This window comes from Triturus cristatus, chromosome 4_1 (assembly GCF_964204655.1).
Source record: "Triturus cristatus chromosome 4_1, aTriCri1.1, whole genome shotgun sequence".
Classification (NCBI taxonomy): Eukaryota; Metazoa; Chordata; class Amphibia; order Caudata; family Salamandridae; genus Triturus; species Triturus cristatus.
In genome coordinates, this window is record NC_140585.1 from 117,540,427 (window position 1) to 117,562,861 (window position 22,435).

The 22,435-nt window shown below is 44.6% G+C and overlaps 1 protein-coding gene across 1 annotated transcript in view; it reads right to left on the reverse strand.

The window, feature by feature from the left end:
• Positions 1-22,435, reverse strand: part of LOC146844090 (phospholipase A2 inhibitor and Ly6/PLAUR domain-containing protein-like) — a 138,195-nt gene that overhangs the window by 5,696 nt on the left and 110,064 nt on the right. Inside the window, exon 5 of the mRNA XM_085650838.1 lies at positions 20,539-20,688. Within this exon, the coding sequence (XP_085506964.1) occupies positions 20,539-20,688 (150 nt within the window). The remainder of the gene's footprint in view (positions 1-20,538; positions 20,689-22,435) is intronic.

Sequence of the window (22,435 nt, forward strand, 5' to 3'; positions counted from 1 at the left end):
TAATTAAATAAGCGCGCCGCTATAAGGTGGACCGCGCTGTATATTAAATAATTAAATAAACACGGCCGCTATAAGGTGGACTCCACTGTATATTAAATAATTAAATAAGCGCGGCCGCTATGAAGTGGACCACGCTGTAATTTGAATAATAAAAATGTATAGATGACAAAGCGTGCAGGTGCACCGATGCCGTGGGTGGAATAGGGGAAGAGTATTAAAGAAAATAGTGCTCACCAACTTATAAAGCAGACCTTGTAACAACCGAAGTAAAAGGGCCAGTCCTTGTGGGAAGTTACAAGTGAAGACAAGGCGGTACTAAGGCGGGACTAACAAGCCTATGTACGAATTAGAAGCCAGCATTTACAAAGGGCAATGACATACGCCAATGACAAATAGGAGCAGAGAGTGGGCGGGGCTTCAGTGGCGTAATCCAATACAGCCAGCCTTGCAGTGCGAGCACTGCATGCGAGCTGCCCTTAAGCTTGACCTAAAAAGCTGGTATTTTACCCAATCGTACGGCTGTTAGGTGACATCTGGCTTGGCTGTAGAGTATATGTTTTGTTTGCTTACTGAATTTTTCCAGTAGAATTTAAAATCACTAGATCCTGAATGTGCCTGTCACTGACAGAGGATAGTCAGTCAATCATTAAATGCGGCTATGTAGTGCGTGTGTCCATCAGGAAAGTAGGGGTGTACTGAGCTGGTGTGTGACGTGCACACGAGAGCTGGAGGTGAGAGACTGAAGGAGGGAAATGGACACAAAGTGAGGGGCAGCGGAAGGAGGGAGTTCATGTATACGAGGGGGCTGGGTGTGAATGATTAGGTAAAGGGGATATATTTCTTTAAACCTGTAGATTACAGAGAGGCCATTTTGGAGACAGCAGGGGTATTCCTAGGATTCCAATGCACATACGTACCAACCCACGAAAAAGCACACCTATCCCATGGGCTATATCGCGCTACAGTAAGTAGGCATGACTAGTTGGCATGTTACAGAGCTCACCTTAGCTTCTAATAAAGCAATATATCCCTCTGATGAGAAAGCAGAGGGATCTGAGATGCCCCTCAGTACCACGACACGAACATCTAATCTTTTTGTTAGCCCCCAGTCAAAGTCATCAGTAGTGCCAGAGACAGCACAACTATCCCTCTGTTTCCACTGCACTCACTAACCCACATTCACAGCACAGTCATTAAAGACGACGATGGAACACGGACGCCCCATCACTCAAGGACCAGATTCTCACTGATGTCGGAAACAGCAGTGCTGTATCTCCTGTTGAAATAATCATGCACAAACCTACCGAACCACAGGGACTGCAGACCTCTCCCCACCACATTTACCTGGCGCCAGAGATGTCTGGATCTCCAGTGTCTGGAGCAGGACTTCCACCCGCTACTGATTATGTTCTTGCCCCCATTTTACTACTGCTATTCAAATTCCATTGATAAATAATACAGAACTACAGATACCAGAAAACAAAGCAGCGCAAGAAAAGAAAAAATATTGCAACTTTTTCTGCAGCAGCACAGCACGCCGCCTGTGCTGCGCTGCTTACGAAAAGTGTATACAATTGAAAGAAGCAGCTATGGACAGAAAGCAATATGGACAGTATATAATGCACACACCTGTTAAACTAATGTTTGCAGTGCATGCGATCTCCTACTGAGCAGTGTCCTCTTACGATGGTGAAAGTCCTGGAGAACTTTTATCGCGGACAGAAGGAGAACGATCACAGCCGCTGCAGACCGCAGCACAGACAAGGGAAGCAAGCCAGGCGCTGCAATCAGACTCAAGCTGCCCCGCCATCTTGATAGCTGGCCAGAGAGACGCCCCAGCATCTACACTATTAAGGAAAACAAGCATTTGCAATGCAATAGGTCTCGCATTTACGCGGGTTTAAGCTATTGGCATTGTACATGACAATGCCTTTTATTTATGTTTTGAAAACCAAAACATAAATAAAGGGCATTGTCATGTACAATGCCAATAGCTCAAACTGCATAAATGCGAGACCTATTGCATTGCAAATGCTTGTTTAAGAATGCATATGCCGCAATCCAATAAACTACAAACAAATGAAATGTAGGCGGAACTAAAGAAATTGCATACGATTTTACTGTTACCCCTGTACTTATAGAGTTGAGCTTTTCACCAGGGAGCAGTTTCTTTAATCTTTCAACACTGCTTGAACCCACATTTATGCGGTCACATTTCATTGGGCAAGGATAGAAAACGAATGCTTTGATTCGTAGAAAATGTGTGAGGGAACACAAAGCTGCTGAGTTTCTTTTCACTCACCAGCACGCGACACCGAGCTGCCTGCAGCCCCCGCGGTGCAGAGCTGGGGGCTCTTTGTATAGCTACGAGTTTAGCCACCTAACGGGCCCCTCAAAGAGCGCAGCCACAGGGGTCATGCTGGAAATGTAGGCCTACACTTCAGTGCGAAAAGAGACACTACAAGTCCCAGAATGCAAAGTGCTCATGGCTGAACAACTAGGACCGAGCGAAGGAGTCGCAGCGCTTGAGGTTTCTTGATAGTACAGAGACCTACACTTGTGCACAGACAGGGAAATGTGCAGACCGGGGCGGGAGTAGGAGGAGGGGCGGAGCTGTAGGAACTCGGCACAGATACTGTGAACATTGTAGAACAAGCATCTGCAATGCAATTAGGGCTATTGGTGTTGCAAATTATGTTTTTGTTTTTTGTGTGTAAATAATGTCCCAGCAGTAGCATAAGTCTATGACCTAGGGCATCGGTGTGGCAACAGCAAAGCACATTCTGTTCCAGAGCACACATCTCACCAACAGAGCAGGCTTGCATCCCATCATCTCACGCATGTGCACTTGTATGCTATGGTACAGGCACCGGAGTCCTTACACAATCCTGCATTTTGTTGCAATATAGCGCCAAGATGACATGGGAACATAAATCAGAGCACTGTATTTGTTTCTTATGTCAAGCGAACCAGTCACAGAACAGCTGGATGGTTAGTTCCTAAACAAAGAACCAGCGCCTTGAGCAAGCAGCGCTATACAGGTCCCCCCTCGCAGCAGCGGGCCGGAATAAGGGATAACAAGAAAGGTATGGTGTACTATGTACTATGCATCGCACCTTCCTTTACTTGTGTGCGCGCGGGGGTGGCCGCTGTGGCATTGCACGAGCCCCCATCCTTCACCTGCAGGCACTTTAATTAGAATACCTACCTGCTTTGTCAAGTCATAGTCCGGACTCCGAGCCCAGGTGGGCTCTATGACGAAACTATATAATTCAGCCCTTTGTTATCACTGACTGTGCCTCATGAGGACAGGGCAGCCATTACTAGATAGAGGTGTGTGGGATGGATAGGGGGAGAGCCATGGTAGAGTCCAAGAGTTTGCAAGACCACCATGCCTTGCCCGTCCGCCCATTCATGTTATAGTGCTCTGAGGCCCCCAGGGGGCTCTTCTACACTACATAAAAGCACATGAAAAATGCATTTAAAATATGTACAGTTGCATATTATACTCTGAGTACATCAGGTTTTACTATTATTCAATTTAATGGTGCCCGGTTTACAAAAATTAAAAGTAAAGTTGCTGGGACTTAAACTAAGCAATTAACTAGCGAGCTGCGTTCCAACAGTGGAGCGGAACAGATTGGAGAATGGGAATTTATTAATATATTTAAGGAGTATAAATACAGGAGAGAAACTCGGTGGGAGCTGAGGAAGTAAAAGAAAGCTTACGAAGGAGCTGGCCGCTTTATATTCTGCTGACGTTATCAATGCTCTGTCGGAGAACACCGCCGAGCACTTCACACACTGCAAAGATTATGATTCATAGCAACATATGGGATACCGGCTGCTACCCCTTCCACAGACTGGCGAAGGGAAACCTCACGGGGATCCAGAGAGATGCCAGCACATACCCGTGAAAAAAACACATAAAAAAATTATGAAACAAACGCACATGGCCCATAAGGCACTTTTCCGCTCTTTGCCAAGACATCTTTCCCAGACTGTGAACTCTATGGCCAGACCCCCGCATTCCAAATTCAGAGAGATGACAGGGGGCGAACGGACAGCGGGAGGGAGAAAGCTTTGCGAGTAGTGTGGACAGGGCAGTAAGGGAGGGCCCGGGGGCTGCAGGCTCGGACGTGGTGGGGGCTGCAGGTGCTCAGCACACTCGGGGCAGAAGATGTCCAGCCTATGTGAGACTCAAAAAACAATGTAGTGCTTACATTGAAAGATACCGCCCTGCAGTGTAAGTTTACTGCAGTTGGTCGATGCTGCTTCCGGACTACACGGAAGTTAGGTATCGGATCAACAGCCAACAGAAAGCAAGATAAAAACAGCAATGCCACAGTTAAACATATCACAAGTGGTATGAAAAATCACACAGATTTTCACACAACATACGGATTACTTTATCTCTCGCTGAGACAGCGCATGCACTGCCAAGGCGAGACCTAAAAATGGAATAGTGAAAAAATTGCATTTGGCGAGCCTTACCAGAGAAAAGAAAGGTGTGGCTCGCCAAACTCTATTTTTTCAATCTTGCCTTTTTTTCGTAAGCAGCGCAGCATGCTGCCTGTGTCGCTCTGCTAACGAGAAGTGTATACAATTGAAACAAGCAGCCACAGACAGAAAACAGCAATGTAAAAAAGAGAAAGAGTTCTCCAACAAAACACATAAGGAATGAAATGGGAAAGAGACTGTAATCAGCCGGTGCTCTTCTGGCTTGATCGGAAGTGAGCTATCGGCTGGCAGAACAAGTCCGAATGCTGCAATTAAGAGAGGGACTGGTGGGAATCTATGGCAATCAGCATGACCTAAAAAGAGAAAACTGTAAAGAGGCCAAAACTCAACCTTGACGAATGCCCTGCCCTAATTTTAAAGTAGGCAAGCATTCACACTGTGTGCCAAAATTAAAAAATGTACTTACGAAGTGCAAGGAAACCTATATTTGGCCTAGAAGCACCAAGGGAGATCAACATTTACCCAAAGATGGCATGGTTAACCAAATCAAATGCACTAATTAGATCTGCGGACCAAAGATACCAGATTGTAAAAGGACTCATAATTTGATGTAGTGAATCTTTTGAATTCTTGATCCAGACCAGTGTCTGTGAAATTCTTTAAATTATAGCAAGATAATTCCGCCTATATATAAGTAAAGGAAGGTGGCAAATCGGTACCCCTTTGGGTGGTCTCTCTACATTCCTGGGACCTCCTCAGTAGGAACTGCTCATCTTTCTCACCGAGGTGTCCAGGAGCGAAACAGGCGATAGTTTTTAGGGTCTGATTAATCACCCTTTTTTAGGTTGATACAATAATAGCCCAGGAGAGTGAGATAATGTTGAGAGGAGCTACATTAAATACTCTTGTAAGAATAGGCCCCCATAATTTAGCAAGAGATTTAAAAGCATCTACCACCCCCCAGCACTAGCATGAAGGCCAAGCGGACCTCGTCACTAGTGATATCCAGAGGAAGGGGTTCTCATCTATGCATCAACTCACGACCTTATACACCATTGTCCAGATTATTCTCTTTAAATATTCCAGAAAGCTGTGCATTCCTAGCCTCTCAAGAAACAAAAGGACAGAACTCAGGAATAGCACAAAAACAAAGCATTGGCCGTATCCCCCAAAAAACGTATTATTATTAGTTTCTGCAGGTAAACTCAGTTTCAACCAAGCCTCGTTCTGGAGTTTTTACTTCGTTTGGAAAAGGTTGTGTTTGTACTGTAAGTGAAAAGACTAAATATCCATAATACCCGGGATGAACTTCCTAGGGCTTTTTTCAGACACCGGGAGGACTGGGTATAAAAAATCCCCTACTACTTCCTCCATTACCAAATTGTGAACGGGTCAGAAGTAACTTAGTAGAACTGCTAATAGGATTAAAGCCATCCATCAGTAGATTAGGAGTCACATCATCCTATAGATAGGAACCAATTCAGGTTGAATTGTCTGTCACTATTGGTTGTAGTATGCAATTTGGATCACAACCTGCCCACTTCATCCGTTCGCCATTTGGCCATTCACATTTCTCACCCCTGAAAAGAAAAGGTTGTATAGCGGGGTCATGGTCACTTAAAACAGACTAGTACAATGCTAAGTATGCCTCACAAATTGATTAGAGAGTCAGAAGTCAGTACATGATAGATGACTGTAGATGCGTTTCTTCGAGTAAACAATGGAATCTCCTTTCCATTAATGTCTGGTCCACACTTTTTAAATGTAAATCATGCTTTGAAATAATTAACAAAGCCCATCCCGCCCTGATTAGTTTATCCATATACACGTGTTGCCCTAAAGGGCAAGCCTGAATGTTAAAATTGGAAGCCCATAATAACACAATATCAGTATGGTTTTGGTGTAAAAAGTCTTCCAGGCCATATTCTAGTGCTCTGTCTACCCTGCTACATGTAACGTTAAAAAGATTGTTATAAAAATTCATACACCTGTTTGCCAGATTATTGCTTGGTACCGCCAGAAACCCATCTGGAATCCCTGGTGCTTCAAAGTTGCCCTGTATAAGATCCACCTTAAATCTTACATGACCACTTACTGAAGAGTTTGTAAAACGTCTTTGGGCAGCTAATGAGAGATGCTGCCCTCAAGGACAAACTTAGGGAGCAGTGCCATCCGCCTCCACACTCCATACATGAGGAATAGGCATTTGCTAAAGAATGCCAAAATAGAGCTTAACTCCCTATGTACATCTCAGGCAGAGGACATGTTCTATAAACTGAACAAACTACATTAGGAGCAAGGAGAGAAAGCGGCGAGGCTCTTGGGTGCTTTACTTAGACAGCGGTAAGCCGCAGTCCCACCCTGGCAGTCAGAGAGTACACAGATTACTTTACTCATGCCCCACAGAATATCTTTAACACCTTCAGGATCTACTATAGAAAACTGCACCTCTCTAAATTCAATAACAATGAAGACAAGACAGGGTGTAGTGAAGGCAGGGCACTGCTTGCGCACATTGCTATGTTAGCATAAGCTTATTAGAAGTTTAAACATAATTTTGCCATTTGGCAGCTTTTGCACACAACACTGCATGTGGCTGTTGTAAGTTAGACTGCATGAATTCCTACACATGTGAACGGCTTGTTTTTAACATCCCTAAACTTACATCGCGACCTTAGACTGTAGAGTGCGTGCAGAAGCCTCCAAGGTTACCATAACAAAGTAATCTGTTATTCAGGCTGATTGGCCCACGCTCTAGACACAACATGAACACAGCTGCAGCTAACTGAAATTCTAGCGCCTTTAATATTGCACTGCAGGCATGATTGGGGCACTTGGAGAAAATCCTTTTCCAGAGAGAGAGAGCTCTGCTGATCCTGATGTGATTCACTTCTGCTGATCTTGGAGGTATGGGGTTCCCCATTCAAGCCTAAGAGACCTTCTATCATTATTATAAAACCTAGTTCCTAGCAGGGGAGGGTGGTTCACAAGGCACTATAGGACCTGTTTCCACTATCATTATAATATGATTTCTCCCTTTGTGTTTTATGGAATTGTAACAATGCTGACTGTTTTATTTCTAATCATATGCCTGCTTATGTTAGCAAAAATACTGCATCTTAGAACACGGCGTTAAAATAAACATTTTAAACTTTTCCGTGTCTCTATTTACTCACGTTGTGGACTGGTATGGGGTTAGGGGTTCTGGGTACTGGGGTGAGTTTTTTGGTCCACCACAATTCACTGAGATCCTGGGTCTCTGTGCACAGTTCTGTGTATGAGCAAAATCCCCGCAACATGGCACACCTAATGATGTGGTCTTATATTTGAGACTCTCGAGTAGTGCTTGTAACAGTCCACGACACCCTCACTCCTGTTTCCGGTTGACGGTGGTGACAGATTAACCTACCTGTATGGTTTAAGTATAGGTTTATTCAAGCTTGATATTTTAAAAAAGGTTCTTACTTTGAATTACAACCCATTTGTGCTACAATTCTTTTCTATTTTTTTTCCCATACTGTGTCCTTATGGCTGAAGATGACATTGCTCTGCATAGTTGCGTACCACTCCGCAATCACTTAACTCTGTATGGGGTACCCGCTGACGGTATTGCGGTACTCTTTGTGGTTAGTGCCTATGCAGCATACCCCTTTGAGCTTTTCTACTCTTGGGTTACTTTTCCTGCTGCGCATGCGGATGATGGTACTTTCCATAAGTACACTCACACAGTGGTGCCCGCAGTATATGCACCATATAGGACACGGGAGATTCCTCTTTCTGCTTGACAACATCGAGTTTGGTTTGATGGCACCCTTCCCTACTATGTAATGGCGGTTCGGTTGGGTCCCTTGTCTATTCCTGGGGCCACTTGGCCTGTTTTGGCCGGGTTTACGCCACACCCACATTACCTTACAGTCCCCGTTGCAGACTTAAGAGTCCTTTATGCCTCTGTTGTAGGGTTGCTTACGGTTTTAGTGTAATACGTTTCCCGCAACATCCAGGTAGGGGTACCTGGTGCTATGGGGCAATCAGTTGGACCGGTCGGGATAAAAATTAGTCCTGTCATGGTTAATTCAGTTATGGGCAAGCGCCCCCAAGAAAAGGACGATATGCCCTTTTGGCTTGCTGAGAAATTTGACCAACTGGAAGCAGTCTTTCCTAACATGACTCCTGTTGAGAAACACTGGATTCTAACCATTAGTTTGCTGAAAGACTTAGTACCAGAGGTAAAAGATTATGAGACCTGGGGTAAAGTGTTTGCAACAGTCTATGCTAAGTGCTTCGGTACCCTGTCCATGGCTGTCCTGCCCTCTGTGATCAAGCGGGTCCAGGATCAACACGGTCCAGGGGCGGCTGTTGAATTGGGAATGAGGCTCGTTGGAGTGTTTGACGTAGTTTCCGATCTCATACTTGCCAATGTCAAGGGGGCTGCAGTAAACTTTCAAGTGTCTAATGCTTTGCATGATGTCCCTGATGCCGATAAACCGTGGCAGTTGCTGAAAATCATTGCGGAGGCTTATCAGACCATTGGCCGCAATATTTTGGGTGTTAAGCCTTTTACTAAAACAGCAGCACAACAGCAAACTCAGATGGCTAAGTCTAATAAAGACGTTCGTCCAGTTTTTCCTAAACAGAATTGGAAGAATAAAAAACAGGGGAAGCAGAAACAGAAACAGGGGTTGCGTCCTGCGTCACCGATACCAGTGTCTACTGAGCACACATATGATTTGCGTGACAGCGCGAGTATTTAGTCACCTGAACGATTTCAGGTTCCTGATCAATGTTCTCCTCGTTCTTTGCAGGAAACATCGGTCTCACAAACCGGTGGAGGAGAACGCGGCAGAGGCCGGGGTGCCCCACAAGGACGTGAACAGCCCCACCAGGCGGATGGCAAAGGCAAGCAGGATGACTTTCAAAGTCAACTCCCTCAGTTTCAGAAAAATAAGGTTGCTGCTTTAACCGCAAGGTATGCCACGGAGGGTGGGAACACAGCTTCGGAACCTGACATGGGCGCTCACGCTGCTAGACAGCGCGGCGGAAATTACAGTAGTGCGGGAAGCACTGCGTCCGTATCTGAAGGCGACAGCAACTGACACGTTCATCACTGTAGAAACAGCTGACACTAGAGTGGCTCCCTCTGACAGACCATATTAGATAGTCATTTTAATTGAAGGTGACATACAACCTAAAATAAAAGGAGTTTTTGGGGAAAACCTGACCTCTACGTATGACATTCTGTTAGCCGAGGCAGACTGCCCCCCGCCTTTCGTTCTGGCCGATCCGAGAGGGGAGGAAGTAATCCTCCCTAGTTTTGCACACACTGTGCCGAAAGTGCAGGCGCTCAATTTTGCAGAACAGTGGGATAAGGTGCTTGCACCGGCTTTGTAACGTTCTCAATGTGGATGGGACAAACTCGCCCAGACATGAGATACCATTGCGGTCTATGCCACAGCCTGAACCCCAATATCCCATGCAGCGTGAAGCGAAAGCTCCCGTTGCAGTGATCCTTGAACAATTGGAATATCAAGGTGTGACTGAAACATGTGTGCCAACGATGAATAATCCTCTTTTCACTGTGACCAAACCTGATGTGTCAGACCGCTTGGTAATGGATTACCGGCACTTGAACTTTCATTGTCGGACCTGCGCAGTACAGAATACTCACAGTTCTTCCCTTGTGGATAGTCTCGTGAGAAAACGGTTTAAGACTGCACTTGACATTTCCAATGGCTTTTTTATCCATAACCTGTCCTATATTAGTAGTCAATGGACAGCTTTTACTTCAGGCGGCAAACAGTATCAGTTCAAAAGATTAGTCATGGGCTACAAAAACAGCCCAGGCGTCTTTGCCGCCCGCATTGTCTCACTTTTGGAGGGACTCGACCCTGATGCGTGCTCGTATGTGGATGATATTTATCTCACAGACGAAGAATTATGGCCGCATCTGTTTCGCGTTGACCGCATCATTTGTATGTTTGCGTACTTCGGTTACAAATTTGACTTTGCAAAGTCACACATTGCAGAGTACACAGTGTTGTTCCTGGGCTGAGCTCAACAATGAAGGTCGAGGTTTAGCACCTCACTTCCTAGAGAAATACGCACAGTTGCGCGCTCCTACAACTCTGAAAAAAATACAATCTTTACTGGGTTTTTTGAATTTCGGGCATATTTACATTCCCGAATATGCCCAGAGAATCAAGCCGCTATATGCCTTGGTACAACCAACTTTCACCAAATCTTGCTGGCTGCCTGAACATTCAGCTATACTGCAATCTTTGCAGTCTGATCTTCTTGAATCTAAATACTTACTGACTTGTGACAACCACATCAACCTGGTGATAAGAATTGTGAATGGGGTGATGGGTTTCACGTTCCTGACTTTTAATGAGGGTGACACAGTCCCTATTGCTTACAAGTCACACCTGTACACTTTGGCTGAAATGTGTTTTTCCTCTGTCAAGAAACTTTTGACTGCAATGTAGATGGAGATTCTGAAAGAGAGATAGCTGTCGCAGGGGAAACGCATGTTGGTTGTTACACCGTATCCTTCCCTGGAGGCAGTGACAAAAGCCAGTGTACCAAATTCAAAAGCTTTGCATCCGTGTTGGATACAATTGGCCACTTTGTTGCGTCTCTGGATGTCACGTTTATTTTTGATTCCTCTTTGCAAACTCAGGAGTACTTGCAGTATGAATTTGTTCATCCGGCTCCTTTGTCGTTGCGCCCGCTGGAGGATTTCTATTGTATCATTTACACTGACGGTCCGGCGCAACCGGAGATGGATTCAAAGCATGCTTATTCGGCAGCCTGCGCAATAGTGGTGGGTACCATGGTGAATGGAGAGTTCAAATCCGATGTCCTGCATACACAGACATTAGGTGACTGTACCGCCCAGTGGGCAGAGCTTCGTGCTCTGGTGCTTGCACTGGAGTACGCTGATCCTTGTGTGGCTACTCTTACTGTAAGTGACTCTTACTACTGTGTTCAGTATTACAATGAAAATGTATTCTTTTGGACTCAAAATTAATATCGAGATTCCAAAGATAGCACGATCAAACACAAAATGCTTTGGGTTTGAGTGGCAGAACTTAAAGAACGTCTGCCGCTCGTGTTTCTAATTCATACTCTTGGTCACCAGCATGTAGGAATACACGCTGTTGGTAACTGTCTTGCTGATGAAGCAGCGAAGACAACAGTAGCAAAATATGTAGTAGCAGCAGTTACATGTTCCAAAAGTAAGATTGATGATGACATCTTGGCAGCCATTGCTGCAACAGAGAAGGGAGGTAATTACCCTAGAGGTTTCCCTTCTAAATACTCTTATCATTTAAGTCCTGATAAAGTTCCCTTCGTGAGAATTAACAACGTTGGTGATAGATTGATTCCCAACGCAGACCTCAGACAAACCTTGATAACAGCCGCTCACGAGGGCATGGCCTTGGCACATGCCGGCGTTTCAGCGACTGTCTCTATCTTACAGCAGTGTTACTGGTGGCACAGACTGTACAAACAGACACATGATTATGTTCTTTCTTGTGACATTTGCCAGCAGATCAACCTTCAACTGCTGCGCGACCGCCAGAAACACAGCTGTACATATCTAATAAACCACTTGGGTGTGTTTATTTAGATCACTGCGGTCCTTCCTCCTCAGATACTGCGTATAAATCATGTTAGTTGTAGTGGATTCGTGCACACGCTTTCATTGGCTCTGGCCACAACATAGTGCTGATGCTCGAACTGTCATAAGGGATTTGCGAGTCTTTGTGGGGATTTTTGCATGTGGCACCCTTCATTCGGACCAGGGTCCAGCATTCGCCTCTAAGGCGTTCAAGGATGCCATGAGGTCATTGGGGGTGCAAGTCAAATTTTCGTCTCCATATAGGCCTGAGGGCAATAGTATTGTGGAGCGAATGAACCTTGACTTAAAGCAATCCGTGACAGCTAGGGTTTTAGGTACTGGCAGGAACTGGCTGGCCCATCTGTATAGCGTTCAACGCGCAGTTAAAAATCTCCCTAAAAGGTCTCTGGGTGGGTGGACCCCATACAAAATGCTCTTTGGCATCAAAATGTTTGTTCCGGACCTTGATGGTCTAGACATGGCGGCGTCAGCCGCACCCTTTGACGTAGATGATCACTGTGCTGTATTACAGAATCTACAAGAGACCAGAGACAGTCTTGCAAAGGAACACTTGCCCTCCATAACTGATGCTACGCTTCAGAATCTGGTAGTTGGCTGGCTACCCCGAGTCGGTGACCTGGTCCGTGAGAAGGTGGAGAACAAGAAGTAGTTTGGCCGCTCATATCGTGCACCAGTTCCTGTGCTTGGTGTGCAGTGTACAAGAACAGTCATTTTACCTCCACTTCCTAGTCGCAAGGAAAACAGGTACATCTCCATTGAAAATTGTCAAATTACAGCGAGTGGCCGGTTCTTCTTAGTATGAAACCAGCGATTATTATTATTAGTAGGTTTTTGTAAAGCGCGTAGTCACCCGTAATCTCTTGTCGAGCGATGCTGAGAAATTCTGTTTTGCCTCCGGCGACTACCACCAGGCCTGACGTTGCCATCGAGATGCATACAGTTACTAATCCTTTATTGTATCCACCGGCTGGTGATCTCAATGATGATACTGAGTATGCTTACCCCACAGATGTGTCATTGCCTGGTGTCCACACAGATGCTGTTAATCAGTCACGCTTTTCATTTGCCACTGATGCTACAACATCGAGGTCCCCATCGAAAGTTTCTATTTTTGCTGTTTGGTTTAAAAGAAATTTTTTGATACCACCTTGGACTTACATTTGGCTGGTTCTTATTTCAATTTTTTTATTCATAACAATTGGATTTGTAATTATGTTTTTTCGTCTAGTAAATGGACATTATGTTAAAGAAAGATCTACAATTAGATTAATTGAGGGAACTTTGGCACCACACTCCTCATCTCACAAAATTAAGAGGGACCAGACTTTTGTCAACATCACAGCTTGGCCTGTATTAGATGGGATTGTGTGGGATGCTGTAAAATTTCAGATACACGGCCCTACAGAGGTTATAAATGTCTCCAATGTACTTCGAGTTTCAATGGGGTATGTTGTAAAACAAAACATTTGCTCTGACGATTGGGATGTCCAAGCCGTACAGGCTCTTTTTTCTGATTTGAAATATTATGCTGCTTTTGATGCTGAAGATTTGGACTCAGCCACTTATGCAGACTTATTCTGCTACCAACATTATGGCATCCATTTTCTGCATAAAGCCAACACATTTAGAAATGTGGTTAATTACACACACTTTGGAAACATTGTCCAGCTCCCATTGAAGGCAGCTCGAAAACACTTTTGAAAAATCAGAATCCTGACACATTTTATTTTAAGATGACTGCTAAGTCTTCTTCCAAAGTTAGACTCACCAACACTAAATTACTGCATTCGAAGTCCTTTATCGATCAATTAGTTATAGGGGGCTATGAGCTGTGGAAAGATACTATTGATCTTAAATCAGTTTGGGGTTCTAAAAGCTGGCAAGTGCAAGGCAATGAGGCTTTGCATCGTGCATGTCTCATCCTGAACCATATGTTGTTTTTGAATTCGACTATTTCACAAACCACTTGCTTTGGATTGGCTACGTCTAAAAAACTTAAATGTTCCTCCATTCCTGATTAGGAGTATACCCCTACATGGTACAATCACACCGATAGGTCCATTGATGAACTACAGTCCCTGTTACTAAATTCCTCGTTTATTATTTCAAGCTTAGATCCCCAAGGTTGGTTTTTATGGCAAAAAAGTTTAGATTCATGCCAACATTGTTTTCTGGGTCTGGCACCTGGCTATACACAGGTTAGGGTGGATCCCCGTTTTGAAAGCGATCATTCTGTTACTACCTATTCAGTAGGCAATTTATGTCAGAACTGGCTTAAGCATTCCACTTTGGCGTCAGTTAAACTTCATTTGTCCAAATTGACTGACAATGTTGATTTGAATGACTTTGTTATAGGCCCCGTAGGAGGCAGGTTGAAAAGATGGATATATGCTATATACAACGAAGTTTGGAAACTGTCTTAAATTGAAGCTGCTTCCAGATTAAGAGCTATTGATCAGGCTAATTTAGAAAAAGTGCTTGCAGTTGTTGATAATAGCATTTAATACCCTTTCTTCCCAAATTTACACATTAGATAATATTGCTTCATCTGCTGTTGATATTTTACAGGATGAAGTGTCTCTTTTGTACCATGGTCAAAATCAATTACGTTCCATTATGCAGTTTGCTAGGACTTCACAAACCTTAAAATCTGTGAAAATCCCTTGGGACTACATGAATACCTCTTCTCTATTTTTACCGTTTAATTTGACTGAAAAACAACAATTTATTCACTTTTGCATATTGAAAAGTTGGAACCTTTACCTTTTTCTGTTGCTGAATCAAATTCAGCTGTATGGCTCATTAATGGGTTAATAACACTGCCCTTTCCCCTGTTTAAATTCAGGGTCATGCCTGAAACATTATACCATAGGCAGATATGAACCATTGGGAAGCGCGTATCTCCATGAAGTTTGGTCTCTGCCATTAACCTATAGATGCCCGAGGGAGGGTAAAGAAGTTTATTTAAAAGGCGAAGAGTACACTTCTACACCTGATCACTCAGTAGTTTGCAAGAACATACAATTGCACGGCTAGTGTAACACGCAAACTCCAAACTTAGCCTGCATTCTAAAGGGTAATCCAGTCCCAGCAATAACACCAACTTTCACGTTGCTAGCCAACGGTAGCTATTTACTTTTAAATAATGAAGATTGCTAAGGTATGCTGGCAGGGATTCCGTATATTGTGACCATCTCCCAACGTGTAGTCTGCTGTAAGAATGTGCTTTTCCCACCCCCGCATGGGAGACTGGATGTATCCATCTGGCCTTCCATTCCGACCTTGAAAGCAGAGTTCAACAAGATGAGTAGAATAAGGGCTCTATTTTCACAGAAAGAAGTTGCCCTTACTTCATCCCGTGAAACATTTGTCCTTCACGTGGCAAACACCCGCACCGAGGTGCATGCACTTTTAAATACTGATCTCCCACTGCATTTCGGCGCTTTGATTCACACTATATTCAATGCCTAGTCGACCACGGGTTTGGCTCATTTTTTTAAAGTAGTAAGCTCTGGCCTTGTGACTTTGTTCCAAACTGTACTGCTGTTAATTTGCTTGCTCAAAAATGGCTGCACAGTCTGTGTCACAAGGCAACCTGTCCCGACTGCTCCAGCTTCACAACCGGATGCTTGAATACTATGGAACGCTACCTCTGGCCACCTTGAGTGTAGCCTATGGATTGTCCTTCCGGTTCTCCTACTTTAGATGCGTGCATCATGTTTTCCATTGCCTGAATTGCTGTTTTGAATGAGCTCTGGAATTGTTTCTCTGCAAAACGGTGTCTCTTAACCCGGATTATGATCTGCTGATGAGTCCCTTAGTTGCTCATGAGTTACACTGTTCTGGTTTTGGAATTATAGCCTGTGCGGTGGCACATGGAGTCCAAGACAATTGGAACATATGGTCTGCAGCCCATGACTTTCTGGCACACAGTTATCTCAAAGAACACCCGAGTTGTCCTCTGATGGTGCTAGAGTCTCCGGCATGTCGCAGAACATAAATGTTCCATCATGTTATTGAAATGGATGACTGAAATGTTTTCTGATGATAACAATGACTTCCTCTTGGAGGCGTTTGCAACTTACTGTGCCTATACGCTGTTGGGTTGATTTGGCATGTGTCCATCTTCACCGCGTCCTGTGCTCGAACAATTTTTTACTGTTTTCCCTTTTCACGGTTGGGCAGTACATTCCCCCTTATTGTTTTTTTCAATTTTTTTTTACTATTCCGAACGTATTACTCCCAATTACACGTTTTGGCAAATTTTGAACTTGATTCTTTCTCACTTGAACTGGAACTCTGCGTTCCTAAAATTGCCTACCTTCATGTACGTGTTCCGATCAAGGGAGGGTGTAGTGAAGGCAGGGCCCTGCTTGCACTCATTGCTATGTTAGCATAAACTTATTAGAAGTTTAAACAGCATTTTGCCATTTGGCAGCTTTTGCACACAACACTGCAGGTGGCTGTTGTTGTAAGTTAGACTGCATGAATTCCTTCACATGAGAACGGCTTGTTTTTAACATCCCTAGACTTACATCACAACCTTAGTCTGTACAGTGCGTGCAGAAGCCTCCAAGGTTACCATAACAAAATACGCTGTTATTCGGGCTGATTGGCCCACGCTCTAGACACAACATGAACACAGCTGCAGCTAACTGAAATTCTACCACCTTTAATATTGCACTGCAGGCATGATTGGGGCATTTGGAGAAAATCCTTTTCCAGAGAGAGAGAGCTCTGCTGATCCTGATGTGATTCACTTCTGCTGATCTTGGAGGTATGGGGTTCCCCATTCAAGCCTAAGAGACCTTCTATCATTATTATAAAACCTAGTTCCTAGCAGGGGAGGGTGGTTCACAAGGCACTATAGGACCTGTTTCCACTATCATTATAATATGATTTCTCCCTTTGTGTTTTATGGAATTGTAACAATGCTGACTGTTTTATTTCTAATCATATGCCTGCTTATGTTAGCAAAAATACTGCATCTTAGAACACGCCGTTAAAATAAACATTTTAAACTTTTCCGTGTCTCTATTTACTCATGTTGTGGACTGGTATGAGAATAAAACGAAAGAGTGTTCTTTATTCCCACCATTCCTGAGAGTACCCGAAGTCGCATGTTCTGGGTTGTCTAATCATTAGTAGCTTCGCTATAGGACGGAGAGCTAATGAGTCACTGATGCTAGTCGGATGGGGGTTCTGGGTACTGGGGTGAGTTTTTTGGTCCACCACAATTCACTGAGGTCCTGGGTCTCTGTGCACAGTTCTGTGTATAAGCAGAATCGCCCCAACAAGGGTAACACTCTTTCTTGACTCCCTGGCACTACCTTGCCATAATAATGAGGGCCAAGATGGTAGGAACTCCAAGGAGGAAATCCTGCAGCCCATCATGTATAGCAAGGTGCCAGGAGAGGATGGTTTTCAGAGAGAATAGCTTCTGTGCCTTAGGGTGGAAACTGTGGACTGCCTGCAATGTGGCCTTCCCAAAAGTCTAACAGCACTGGGTCTCTCGTGCAGATGTCCAATAGTGCAGTGATCACTGTTCTGCTGAAGCCGGATAAGGAACCTTTGCTCTACAGCAGCTTTTACCTGATCTCCGTCCTGAACTCTAACAGCAAGATACTTGCCGTACTCTTTCTACCCACCTCAAACAGTGGCACTACCTTGCCATAATGATGAGGGCCAAGATGGTAGGAACTCCAAGGAGGAAATCCTGCAGCCCATCATGTATAGCAAGGTGCCAGGAGAGGACGGTTTTCAGAGAGAATAGCTTCTGTACCTTAGGGTGGAAACTGTGGACTGCCTGCAATGTGGCCTTCCCAAAAGTCTAACAGCACTGGGTCTCTCGTGCAGATGTCCAATAGTGCAGTGATCACTGTTCTGCTGAAGCCGGATAAGGAACCTTTGCTCTACAGCAGCTTTTACCTGATCTCCGTCCTGAACTCTGACAGCAAGATACTTGCCGTACTCTTTCTACCCACCTCAAACAGGTTATCCCCACCCTGATCCACCATTCCCAGGTAGGATTCATTCCAAATGAAGACGATCACCTAGAATTCCTGGCCTACCTTCTCTGGCTATCCAGGGGCTCACAGGAGGATACCCTGACCCTTTAACTAGATGCCAAAAAGGCACTAGAACGTATTGAGTAGAGCGATCTGTTTTGACCCCTATGACAGTTCAGACTGGGTAAGGATGTTAAAGATTGCATTAATCTCTTAGCATGAGCTGAAAGCCATTTTGTACTTGGCAGCCATTTCAGTTAGTCTTCTTTGTTGGTTTAAAAGGACCAGGTGTATCAGTGAAGCCCCTGACAAGGTTTTGATTTCTTCAAGGACTTCATTGTGAAAGTCGGCTAGCTCTATACTTCTACTACAGCATAAGTCAACTGCAGGGGCTTACTGTCGGACATATTCTCTGTCTTAAGAGGTACATGCCAAGGCTGCCCCATCACTGCTTTTGTTCCTCCTGACAGTGGAACCTATGGTGGCAGCCGTCACGCATATCTGAAAATCTAGGGTGTCCTCACATTCAAAAATTCCTCTCTATGCAGATGACAATTTTACTTACACATATCAACCTGGATAGCTCCCTTCTAGCCCTCTTGTCCCTTATCACAGATTTCTCTGACATATCATGATTGAAAATCAAATGGCCCAAGAGTGACGCCCTGCCCATTATGTAAGCCACGACCAGAGCAGCTTAACTGACTACCAGTTCTAGTTGGCCCCAAAATACACATGAGTTTGCCATGCAGTGCAGCACAGCAGGTTGCCTTGTATTTAAGGCTATACTGTGCACTTCTGCCCTTTCCCATGGGCTGGCACCCTTTTGGCAGCATACAGTCAATGCAGGAACCCTTGCACCATGAACCAAAAACAATCCTGGCTTTTCTTCCAGAACGCAGCACACAGAGAAAGATTAAGAAATGAGGAAAAATAGAGAAACTTCTTGTTATTACACCTCCCCTGGGAAGGCGTAACTTTTTGATTAGTTTACGTGGTTACCAGTACTGGAGAGGAGAGCCTGACTTGACAACATAAATGAATTACAGAAATATTAGATTTTACATCCTTCTCTGTGATAGGTCTAACATTTGACCAGCAAATTGTTTGAGGAGCGCCTTGATCCAGTCTTTCTTCAGATTCAACTATAAATTCTGCCAGTTCTGAAAAATGCATCTTTTGTGTGTGAGGAAGGGACCATGTGGAAATGCTTTATAATTGTTGCCAATAAGTTATAACTTGCAAATAGTGCTCTAGTAGGGTTCTTTGCTGAAATAATTAAATTATGATAGTGACTATACCTGGTTTGCTCTCAGATGCTCTTTATACATCCTAATTTATGATTTATAAGCTTCTTTCCCCGCCTCAGATACAATGGAGACCCAGCTGATAAATGAGCGTGATGACCCTTTTGTAGTGCCGGCCACAAGCTATCTGGGTGTAGAACTGATGGAACAAGACACTCACTCCAGGTGTCTTAGACTCAGTTTCCCAAACACTGCAGTCATTCTGAAGCTTAGCCTTGGTTTAGTTTGCCTTTGACCATGTACATCACCTTCGTGCCTTTTGGTCTAGGTTTGCACTATAAAGATACCACATCATCAGGGTATATTTAGTCAAGCAGAGACGATTTCTACTATATATTTGGTAAAACCATGCACACTGAAGATAGTCAGTTGGATGTTATGTTAATAATTAAAATTAATTAGTGTGAACAGCTTTTAGGGGCAGATTATGATGATGGTCAGATGAGCGCCTGACTGCCATTGTTGCGGGAGCCAGACTGACTGACAGGTAGTTGGTCGTCCTGCCTACAAAATTGGGATCTGACTGCTGTGAGAGCGGTCGGAAACATGTTGATTTGTATTGAGGCAAGAACCAATGCAAAGAGGCATGTTTTCAAACAATCCTGCACCCCTTGGAAGGCACCATGTGGTGTTTGCTACACGATGAAGGGAGGTTTAGTGGTGCACCAGAGGTGCCCTCAGTGCCTGAAGTGAAGGGCCACAGGGGACAGAGGCCCTGCTAGGGACCCCCCCAAAAAACATTTGCCAGCCTTTTTTCACATTGGAAGAACTGATATGAGATGGCTGGCAGATAAAGGTGGATCACAATCCCCACAGCGGTGCCTGAGAAGGAACTGGCTCCATTGTGGAGAAAGTGATCGGACTGACCGCCCAATGGGATCCTGGACCCTGTTGGAAGCTGTTGGTGAGTCGCTGGGCCAATGGGGTCGGATCAACTGCATCCTAATGCAACAGTCTGATGGCGGTTAGAGATGTCAGTGAGACCGACACTGAGGGCAAGTCGGTGTCAGTCCCACCAACATCATAATCAGCCCCTAAGTTTAAAAGAAAGGACCAGAAACCAAGAACATCTGTGCAGTGGGATATATAACTCATAATTATAAAAATCAGTTTATCTCACCAGGTCTTGCGCCAGATCCAGAGAAGCTGGTACAGGTGTTGTGCTCCCCGGTACACTGAACTTCTCCAGCCGCTGAGCAGGGGTCCACAGACTCGGTAGTGAAACAATCTTTACATTTATATCCATTGGGGGTTTCGTCTACAGCAGGCACTGAAATAACAGAACAGGAATTGAAAAGTGTATTTCTATTCATAAAAGGGATGCCAAGTTGATGCTAAATTCGCCCACCCTAACAACAGTAGCATTAAATACCCCACATTGTATGAAAATAAAACAAATGTTATGTTCAACTCATGAGGCACAGATTCTTTTTACTTTATCCTAGCCCAGAATAACAATTCTTTTTCTTTAACTGCTGTCGAATTTTGTGTGCTTGAAGTAACTCACTAGACCTGAACCATTGCATTCTCCATATCCGGGAGATGTGACGACAACAACCCATCCACATATCAGCCACGCACCAGAGTGCAATGCACCCTTGAGGTTTAAGTAAATAGTGTCAATGCCAATATATTGAGTGTGTTTTGATCTTACCAGTTAGTCCATGCTCCATGCCCCAGCATACAGATAGATTTTAAAGGAAGGGTAAGGTGGGCTCCAGATTTTAGGCAGCACAGCATTGCAGGCACCACAATGGACACACAGTAGGAGTCTTGATAATGTTACAGGTAAGTGAGACAATTGCTTTCTTGTTGACATCTTTGAAAATATGAGAAGGTGGCTTCATCAAAATACAACCTGCCCTTAGAGAAACAGGTGTATCATGGAAAAGAGACAAAGTGGCAAGAGGATGTGCAGCAGGTTGTGCTTTCACTTCTTCTCTAGCGCTTGTTTTAAGGCAGCATCTGAAGCCCACACTGTCTTCACTGGCAGCTTCTCAAAAACATTCAGAAGCTGGTGGGAAGCTAATGTCAGAGGAAGTTTGAGACACAGGCCCTGTTGACAGAATGAAGAGTCTTTCCTGTGGTTGACAGGATCTTTATCTTTAGATGTTAGACAAACGCCCCAGAGAACGACAATATGGGGTTAACGAGCATGACCCACATTGATCATAACTAAATTAACGTGACCATGAAGGTCTTTGTCATGAACATATTCTGGCCTTAACATCTCACCTAATGCAAGGATTATGATGCATATGGAACCTTTAAGGTCTAAAATTAGTCTAAAAGGGGAACTGGTGAAAGGTCTCTATGATGAGGTTAGGCTAAAATGGGGCAAGATTATCCCTCCCCAATTTGAGGAAGATACCATTACAGCAAATTATCACCTAATTATGAGGTGTTTACAGCACGATTACTCCCCAGAGGAGGTTTTCTGGGAGTTTGAGCTGCTTTGCTCGGATGTAGCTAGAAGGATGGCCAGACCCACCCATTGAAGAGAACCCCAAGAGGTATGGTGGCGTGACACTAAGGTGCCGATTCCGATCCTGGAAAAAATGTCCCCGTACGACTCGTGTCCGGTCTTTTTACCGTATGAATCGTACAAGTGCCGTACAAACTGCCAAGTACGATTCGCATGGTAAAAAGTCCATACGAATCGCATTGGGAATAATTCCCCACACGTCCTCGGGTCGGAAAATGTGTCCGACATGTCCCCGGACGATTTACCGTACAAATGTGAAAAGTGAAGTCCGACCACGCAAGTACGATCCATCCCGTGCGTCCGAAGTTACAACCGTATGGAAAAAACACCGTCCGCACCGAACTCCCATAGCAACCATGGAGACATGTGCACACATACGCGCCGAACCCCCCCAGCCCCCGTATTTGCGCGCCAAACCACCCCCCCAGCCCCCGTATGTACGCGCCGAACCACCCCCCCAGCCCCCGTATGTACGCGCCGAACCACCCCCCCAGCCCACGTATGTACGCGCCGAACCACCCCCCCAGCCCTC